Source organism: Stegastes partitus, unplaced genomic scaffold (genome assembly GCF_000690725.1).
Source record: "Stegastes partitus isolate 25-593 unplaced genomic scaffold, Stegastes_partitus-1.0.2 Scaffold30, whole genome shotgun sequence".
Taxonomy (NCBI): Eukaryota; Metazoa; Chordata; class Actinopteri; family Pomacentridae; genus Stegastes; species Stegastes partitus.
Genome location: NW_007577761.1, coordinates 198398 through 208189, shown reverse-complemented (window position 1 = coordinate 208189; position 9792 = coordinate 198398). Strand labels below are relative to the sequence as shown.

Here is a 9792-nt window from a genome sequence, read left to right as displayed (position 1 = left end):
GGAAATGGTATAAAAAGAAAGAATGGGACACACTATTGTGGCAGAACACATTACTTAAAAACAAAGCATCACCAACAAAAGCAATAAAAATGACTTTGTATGTTTGATTCTACCACTCAGTTCATCACTTCTTTTTTTGGGACGTCCTTTCAAGCATTTTATAAAAGCTACAAAACGTCAGAAGAGTTATGAACATCTACAAATCCTATTTGATTTTCAATACAAAGAACTCTAAAAACATGCAGTAAATTATCACAACAGCGAGCATCCAGATGCTGTTACCTAGAGATAAACTGGTTTTCTTCCCCACACCGTCCATGCTGCTCTGTGTTTTGTACATTTTGGGGTGGGATAACCACATTTATATGTCACCAAGTCTCACAAAAAAGTCTGCAAATATGCAGGCTAACAGAAAGTTTGCCAAATAGTGTAAAAAAGTCAGCATCAGAGCCCTTGTGTACCCTGACAATGGGCGGCTCCAACCCCTCATACACTTAGCAAAAACATGCCTCAAAGTCTGGAGTTATGGAGACAAGGATTTTGTTTATCCATATCCATCCATTATGCCTGCTTTATACTGTACAGAGTCGAGGAAGGCTGAAGTTAGTGGTTTGTTGTCTCTGCAGGTATCTGTGCCTCTGGAGCGACACATTTTTAATCTGCCGTTATGAGCCACACCAGCCTCCTTAGTGTTTCCTGGTTTCTTCTGCACTGACCCCATTGGTCGAGGCAGATGGCTGACCTCTCTTTGCCTGTTTCTGCCAAAGGTTTCTTTCAGTAAAAGCAGAGTTCTTTCTTTCTACTGTCTCCCACTGGTCTGAAGTGCTTTGAGATGACTTATGTTGTGAACTAGTGCAATACAAATAAAATTGAATTGAATTGAATCCCAGCTGACATTGAACAAGGAGCCGGGTCCACCTAGGAGAGGTCTCCAGTCAATCACAGGGTCAACACAGAGAGACAGACCACCGTGCACCCTCACACTCACACCTACACCTAACTGTGCATGTCTTTGGATTGTGGGAGGAAATCGGAGCATCTAGAGAAAACCTGGCACACGGAGAACATGCAAACTGCACACAGAAAGGCACCAGCTTTTCTGTAGGTTCGAACCCTGAACCTTTTTGTACTGGGCAAACCACTTTCCTTTAATATTTTCTTTGAAATCTAACAGTGCTACTTTGAATGTGATCTTTTTTGTGTGTTTTGGCATCTGATATTAGTATTTAGCTTGTTGTGGCAGCTTTACAGAGTCTCTGCTGTGCTGCAGTGGAATACGAGCCCTATTAAAATGCAAATTTTGCTCACATTATCATTTAATTGTTTGGAAATGATACTGAATGCTGTTAGTTATTATATTTTTGCCTTTTAATGCAGTACAAAGGGAATGCCATTCTATAACCTGCTGACCTGTTGAAAGCGTGCACAAAGCCGCTCAGTAAATTGACTTTTACTGCATCGCTCACGTTAGAGTGATTTACAGCATAGGTACTGTTGATTCTTTTTCACACAGTTTAACGTTGTATAATTTATTGTTTAAAACACATTCATTCATAAAAAATGCTAAGTTTTCCCCGAGTGACCTCCTGTAAACAGCGTCAGCCGTTAATTCATTGTGAGCTGAAACTTTTGCAGCCCTAATCAGAATTATTCACAGTTCTGTCACTGCTATGTTATGCAAACACACAGCACATGTCTGCTTCATAAATCTTCAGGTCTGGTGTAGGGAATTATCTTAACGCGGCACAAAAACAAGCAAAGCTTTTTAGCTGTTGAGGCAGTATTGATTTGATTTGCCCCCTGAAAGGGGAAATTTATAGATGCACGGCGACTTCTCCCGAGAGTGATATTAGTTTCCCTCAGGAGGAAAGGATACTGTCTGAGTGAGGCGTGAAGAATTGGGTCCAGATTCTGTAGGAGCGTGGGCCCCTTTGTGAATGTATAACATGTTATTAAAGGAGAGAAAGTTGTTACAGGGCTGTTTCTCTTGAAGGTAACCCAAAGCTATCCGGTTCTGTGGTCGCAGGAAGAAAATTTATTTCTCGCAGTACGCTGAGCACCGAGACAGCTGACGACACTAAAACCCTTGTCTCCATTTCTGCCTGCTTTTCTTCTTCACTCACCCTGAGCTGCTTCCTCAGCTACTTCCATTCTCACTTTCACACAGCCCACAGTTTCACTCTGGGAACAGTTTGTCCGGTCTGGAGGTTATTTCATGTTCAGCTGAAGGTTTTCATATGCAAAGCATTGACTAAGTAGCAAAAGGGGGGTGTTATTTAGTCGTGCTATTTGGTCATGCATTTGGTGATAAGAGGTTACTGCTGCTTTTGCATTTACCAGAAATTACTGCATAATTAATGTCAACACTGTGAAGCCTTTCTTGCCATGTTTTTTTTCAATATTGGATTACACAAAAGCTGTCTACTCAACTCTGCCTCCAGAAATGAAAAATAGATGTGATTCAAAAAAGAAGCATGTGTTTAGTCCCAAACTGCACCAAGTGGGTGTGTCACAGTGAGACAAAGGGCCTCCAGCATGCAACATGTCCATGTCCAGTGGAGAGATCAACCATGAAACACTTTGAAGTTTGAAAGTTAGTTCTGACCTTGGAAACCTCAGCACAGGTCTGTTTTGACATTTTAGATCAGATCATACATTCTCTATCTTCTGGAGACGATCTATCCACACATGAACATATTTCACATGTAGGGGAATGACCGTGGATACCTCTTTAAAACGCACGGTCACGCCCCGCAGGTTTCCTATAAAGCACCTGTGCCTGGATTCACTGATCTCTGCTCAGTCAGGATGCAGTGTGATAAAATGTGCTCCTTTAAAGATATACTGTTCATATGTGTGTGGGTTACAGCATACATCTGCTTACCTGTTGTGGTTCGTGCGTCTGTCTATGTGCAGCCTCCCTGGATGGCTGTTTCTCCGTTCAGGTTTAGTCAGATGTATTCCTGTCTCTCTGGCTCCTGTGGCTGTAATTCCAAATACCCGCGCATTTCTCGCGGTTCGTGAGCGGCTCGATGGATTCCCTGCTGAGCGCAGACTTCCCGATCAACGAGCAGCAGGTGAGGAAACTTTCTTCCGGCCGTGTCTCTCTGCCGCCGCCTGGTTGCCGCTGAAGCGTCCTGACGCGCAGCTGACGTGCTCAGCGGTGTTCCATGCCGAGCGCAGACTTTCACGTCGGCTAACAACGGATGTCTTCCTCTCTTGCCGTTTCTCCTTTTAACATGTCCACACGATCACGGCACTGAGTCCCAGATCGCCTCCTCAACAACTTACTCCACAAAGATAACTTAGAATGAAGCTAGCTGCATTACGCATAGTTTGTTGTAAACAAGGAAATGCGCACCTCCGCGTTGTTTTCAGTCCCCGCCCCCTGAAAAGGTGTGACAGTGTGTTAGTGTTGTTTTTTTAACTATGGCAACCCACTAGGGACAGCTTTGTGTAAGTTGTGGCGTTTCCATGCTTTGGAGGATGACCATGTGTGTGTTTGGGTCACCAACGTGCACTATTATCTATTATCCCACAGCCGTGTGCAGACTGTTTTGATGCCTGCATGTACCAGAGAAGCCCAGTTTTTGGGATACAGTGCGAAGGTTTCACTGTTTTTCTGCACTTTGCAGAGCAAAAATGAGGAAAAAAGATGTAGGCCACTAAAGATAAAAGGGGAGTGTTCAGGACCTTGGTAAGGCATCCAGCCCACACAGTGTTTTGGTTGGTGAGCTATCACGCGCAGTGGAGCTGATGCTGAGCGCAGACTTTATGACGGCTCCAAGCTGGAAAATGATTTTTAAAAAAACCTCCATTCCAGCCAGGTCGAGTAGGCATACCTTGAAAAAGAAATTCATTCATTTTGACTGATTCTTTACCAACATATTGCTTGTGGGTTCAAAGCTAATGAGCTTGGTGGGTCCCTGCTGAGTGCCAACTTCCTGGTCAGCTAAACAGCAGGTGAGGAAACTTTCCTCCAGTGGTGTTGGCATCTCACTACTGACGCCTGATTGCCTCTGGAGCATATTCCTTGCAGTAGCCAGCTAACGCTAGACTGTGACAAGTGCAGACTGGGACAGCTGACAGTGGGCATCTACCCCTTTCCTCAGTGGGTCTGCATGGGCTCAGAGTGATGCCACTGTCATGGGGCTATCCTTTTGGAACACAGACAAGGCTCTGGGCAGTAGTTTGACGTTTTACAGTTTCGTATGTGGCAACCCCAGATGACAACATTTCTGAATTTTGCTTCAGGGCCTTAATTTCCTGACTCCAGAAAGTGGACAGAACTTCTAAACTTACCTCCATCTCTTCTGGCTACAATCTTAGGCCAACTAGGTTTTCTGTCTTTGCTCAAGGGACTAATGGCAGGTATAATACATAGCATCCGTCTCCCTCTCCTGTGCATGCAGTCTGTCCAAAGATGTCTACTGAACTTTGGGCTTTGTCTACAAGGGTCTCTCCAGACTAGGGTGGTGGTTTCTGAGGGGACTTCCAAACCCTCTGCTGGTAAAGCAGGGGTGTCCAATCCTGGTTTGATGATGAGCTGATCATTTGAATGCAGCATTCTTTTTCCTCATGGCATGATGACCCACCTCCTAGGATGGGATGCCCTGGCACACACATGGCCCTGTGGTCTGATTTGAGCCTTCACACCTTTTGTGCTTCTCCAGCCCCTCCTTCCAAAGATTCAGACAGAAGTAGTAGGACTGATTTTGGTGGTTCCTCTTTGGCCCCACTTTCAATGGTCCCAGTGATTCACCTCTCTCAAATGAGACACCTTAGAACCTTCCACTTTGAAAAAGACCTGCTGTCTCAGGCTGAAAAAACCCTGTTTCATCCTTTCTTGGCTGGGCTCAGATTGGTGGCCTAGCCTCTGAGAGGAACTGGTTCCTGTCCATAGACTTGCCGAGGCCTATGGTGAGAACTTTGTAACCATCCGGTCACCGTCCACAACAGCTGCCTACTTGTATGTTTCGGGGCATATTTACCACTTGGTGTAGACTAGGGGTTCTCAGCTGGTCTCATTCTGGGACCCACATTTTCCCATGGTAATTAAGTCGCGACCCACTTTTTTTTTTAGAATTCAGTTTTCAATATATTTTCCTGTGCAACATGCATTTCAGAGCATATACCCATGCACAGTAACTGGACCATGACAACTGCGTGTACAAAACTGCACAAAATAAATAAAGCCACAAAACAACATATTTTCACTCCATGTTGAGCAAATTGATAAGAAACTAAGGAGGACCATGACAACTGCATGTACAAAAGTGAATTAAATAAATAAATATCAAAACTACTTGAAAAAAAAGTTTTGGCCTAATCAGGTCATTTGTTGAACTTAACCAGACAGTTGGGCACGTGCTCTACTCTTGATTAGAGTTTCAAAGTCTAGGGTGACAGTAGACAGAGCAGCTCTCAGATCATGCTCAGTGTCTAACCTGTTTCTCTGCTTTGGCAAGAGCTGGACCAAGGTAGAGAAGCCACTGTCACACCAATAGGTTGAGCTGAATTGTAAGATTGTTTTAACTGCAGGAGTGGCGAGGCATGGATAGTCAGCCGTCACATTGATGCACCAGAAGTGGGAAAGGCTTACCTCCCCAAATCTCTTTTTCAGCATCTGATCACATAACAGCTCCACCAGCTGATGCTCTTCGTTGCTTGGCAACGTGATGTTTTCCACGTTGATGCCAAAGGGGTCATGCATCCAGTCAATGGTTGTAACTTTGTAAAAGCGTGACAGCACCTCGACAGCCAGCGGACTTCTGGGTGCGCGCAGGCTCCGACGAGCTGGAAGTGGCGGGAGGCACAGGCAGCTTTTGGCTACAAAGACCAGTTTAGGTGTTTACGTTAGCGTTGACAACACCGTTTCTGCAGCGGCACCGTTGGGGTGGGGGGTGGGAAGCTTATTATTCAGATGGGGGGGTGCAGGTGCTGAACATTCGGTCTGGCCGGCGGTCACAGTGCTGTATTGGCGGTGGCAGCAGTGGGAATATTCAGAGATCAAAATTGATATCCCGATTCCAGCACAGTGAACGAATAGTTGGCTGTTAGGCTATTCAGGTCCAGCCCTAGTACGAAAATTAACATTTTCAATACTCCGGGTCATATTTGCGCTTTGCCATCTTGCATGCCAACATCAACACAAACTTAAAATGAACGTCAAACAAACTATGGTTACCATACCTGTCAAAACAAAGGGTTTTTCAAAATAAAAAACAAGTCCAACCTGAGACGCACATTATATATTATTTATTTTTGACCAGCTGTCTGCGACCCACCCAGAACAGGTCCACGACCCACCAGTTGAAAATCACTGGTGTAGACTTCACCAGATGGATTCCAACTCAGCACAGCTCACGGACTCCTGCTGTTCGGACTATCTTAGCTGGAGACGGGGGTATTCGGAGATCCAAGTTGCTATCCCAATACCAGCACAGTGAATGAATAGTCCCGCCATAGATCTTGGGCATAGCCGTGCCTCGTCTGGGCTTGGTGGAGCACATCCAGTGCAGACAGGCTGTTACGAAGACTGACGAGCTCTTCATTTGTTTTGACTCCAGCAATTTGGGCAGGCCCATGTTGAAGTCTTGGCTGTCCTGCTTGATTATGGACACCATTCAGCAGATGTGTTCTTTCCAGGTGTGAAAAGTAATTAAAGGAGCTGTGAATACTTTGATGGGCACTGTAAAGCTACAGACACAGAAATAGTCTGTTCCTGAGGCAGAAACTGTGTGTTATTTTCAGATACAAACTTAAAAGACTATGTTTTGTTTTTAGGGGCATCTCAGAGACGCGTAACTTACCCACTAAGAAGGACTATAAAAGGTGACTTTTATGATCAAGAAAGTGCAAGGCACTAATGTGCTGTCTCGCTCCTTATTTTTAGTGGTGAAATAATTTTTTTTAATGCCACAGAAAAACATCCCAACACAATAAACTATAGAGAGAATGTAATTATATAAATGTAAATATAAAACACTGTAGATCTAAATGTGCAAATGCTTCATTGTTTACTGGAGAATGAACACATTTTCTTCAATCTAAGTATTAAAGCACATGCTGGAGAAACTGTAAAATATTAACATAACATAAAATTCCAACATTAAATAAGACATTTTCGAAAACAGTGCATTTATTCAGGTACTGTTCACTCAAAGTCCAAAGTCTAAGGTCTTTGGACTTTGCTCAAATGTTTCTGTTATAAATTTTATACATATAATGAACCACTGTTCAGCCACATATAATACAAGTTTTACTGTAGTGCTTTTATTTGACAGCTGTAGTGACTTATCAAATGAACAACTCTGTATACCTGCACAACTGTTTGGATTTTCTCTGGCTAATCAGAACTTTTCGAGAAATTTCAAGAATTCTGCAATGAATCTAAACATTATAAAGTCCATAATTCCTGTGAAGGTTTTCAATCTTCCATTTAAACATTTATCATAATTGAACTGAATGTTCAATTGAATGTATTCTATCGCACTATGGGTGCAAATATGTCATCTGTATGCAAGCACATGCACACTGGCAATCTTGCCTAAATGCTTCAGGCTATCTCTAATTTTGTTTGACTTAGACATTTGATAAAAGTCCCATTTTTTTCCATCAGCAAACGGCTTAGTTCAGCAGAACCAACTGATGCATCTGTGGAACAGGAAGTTTTTTCTCAGCTACAGTCTGCAGAGAATGCTGATAAGAGAATTGCACAGGTACAGTGTGATCTGTGTTTGGGTTGAAAGACAGACTGAGCAGGTATAAAAGAGCTGAGCTGAACCAAGAGAGTGCAGATGTACTCACCATACTGACACCATGCTGCAAACACTGGCCCTCCTGCTGCTTCAGGCAGCATATGGTGAGTAGCTTGGCTTGGTTAGAGGAGCTAAAGTTGTGCAATTCTATCAGACATTGACGTTAAGCACTTAAGACATTTCGGTTATAGATTCTATCTTTGCCTGCTGGTAGTTTTTGGATGTGGTACACCTGCTGTCAAGCCAGACACCAACAGGGTTGTGAACGGAGTGGATGCTCGCCCTCATAGCTGGCCGTGGCAGGTAAATGCAGTGCATCAATGTGCCATAACTCTCTTGTTCTCTTATATAGAATTACTGTATATCACCTTTTTTTTTTCTCCTCACAGATCTCCCTGCAGGTGAAGCATGGCAGCCGTTACCATCACACTTGTGGAGGGACTCTGATTGGATCTCGCTGGGTGCTCACTGCTGGACACTGCATCTGGTTAATAACTGCATGATCAACAGATAAAAGTTCAGACCTCGAGACAGAAGCATTGCATAAAAAGCATATAGACACACTGCAGTGTGACACAAATGCCAGAGACGTAGAGGGAAAGAATACTGCTAAATAGGCAAAACTGTCTTTCAGGCCAGGAGATGTGTACCGTGTGGTGTTGGGAGAGCATGACATGACCCAGCAGGAGGGAACTGAGCAGATCAGAGATATCCTGCGTATTGTTGTCCATCCCAGCTGGGACATTGACCATGTGGCTGATGGGTCAGTATATTTCAACTACTTACAAACAAGCTTCACAGAGGCTTTCACCTCCTTGATTGGTAAAAATCCAACTATAACACTGATTTTCCCTACAGCAATGATCTTGCCCTGCTGAAGCTGGATAAGAGCCCCATTATGAATGACAGCGTGGGCGTGGCTTGTCTACCAGAGGCTGGAGAGATCCTTGCACATGGAACCCCATGTTACATCTCCGGCTGGGGCAACCTTTACAGTAATGTTACTTTGTCCTTGTCTGTCGTGCTGTTTTTGCACTGCAGGTCATTAATTAGTTCCATCTCATTAGGTTTTGAACTCAGATTGATGGCAGTGTCGCCAAGAAGAACTCAGTTTTAACGTTAGCGACTGCTCAAAGTCATGTATTTTGCTTTTGTGTAACCAGTAATGTTACATGGTTATCATTTCTGATGACCAGTGTAAGAAACACTGACCTTCATTTTAATTTGTGTCTGTTGACCGGGGATACATTTTATGTTTTCTTTTTAGTTCCTGCAGCAGTTAACACTATCACCTTGCTAGGAGGTCCTGGGTTCTCCAGCTTCCTCCCACAGTCCAAAAACATGTTGAGGTTATTTGGTGATTCAGAATTGTCCATAGGTGTGAATGTGAGTGTGCTTGGTTGTCTGTCTCGCTATGTGGCCCTGTGATAGACTAGTGATCTGTCCAGGATACACCCTGCTGTCGCACTAAGTCAGCTGGGATAGGCTCCAGCCCCCCTGCGACCCTACAGAGGATAAAGAAGTGTATAGATAATGATTGGATGGATGAATAATTACTGGATGCAATGATTTATTTTTTTCTAGCTGCACATCAACAGAAGCCAAGCAGAATGAAAATTATGGAAACTGTCACCTGGAAATTGAATTGGAAATTTGCAATTTAAATGATTTCAACTGCTTTACATTTGAATGACAATTTAAAGATCACCCACAGCACCCCTTTTGCCACTCAGCCTCACTGCCGGTTTTTCCCAGTGGACCACTGCAGTGTTGCAATTTTTTTTTAAATTCAATAACATTCCCGTAGCCAACCATTATAAAAGAAAAATCTGCAAAACAGCTGACAGAACTGGTTTGTAAAAACCTCTTTTCAAAACTCCTCTTGAAAACTATTCTGTGCATTCATCATAACTTAACGTCTATGAGCAGAGTGAGAACAGGTGGGCGGAGCTAGCAGGCCAAATTTAAATGCATGTGTGCATTGCACCACAAAAAAATCCAGTAGTTATTTCTCCTTGATACATCTACTCTT

At 43.6% G+C, this 9792-nt stretch overlaps 1 protein-coding gene across 1 annotated transcript in view; it reads left to right on the top strand.

The window, feature by feature from the left end:
• The first annotated feature begins 7821 nt into the window (after nucleotides 1-7821).
• The window catches only part of LOC103369944 (chymotrypsin-like elastase family member 3B), a 3667-nt gene continuing 1696 nt past the window's right edge, over nucleotides 7822-9792 (top strand). Inside the window, exons 1-5 of the mRNA XM_008298808.1 lie at nucleotides 7822-7864; nucleotides 7975-8063; nucleotides 8150-8247; nucleotides 8395-8523; nucleotides 8619-8755. Of these exons, the coding sequence (XP_008297030.1) occupies nucleotides 7822-7864; nucleotides 7975-8063; nucleotides 8150-8247; nucleotides 8395-8523; nucleotides 8619-8755 (496 nt within the window). The remainder of the gene's footprint in view (nucleotides 7865-7974; nucleotides 8064-8149; nucleotides 8248-8394; nucleotides 8524-8618; nucleotides 8756-9792) is intronic.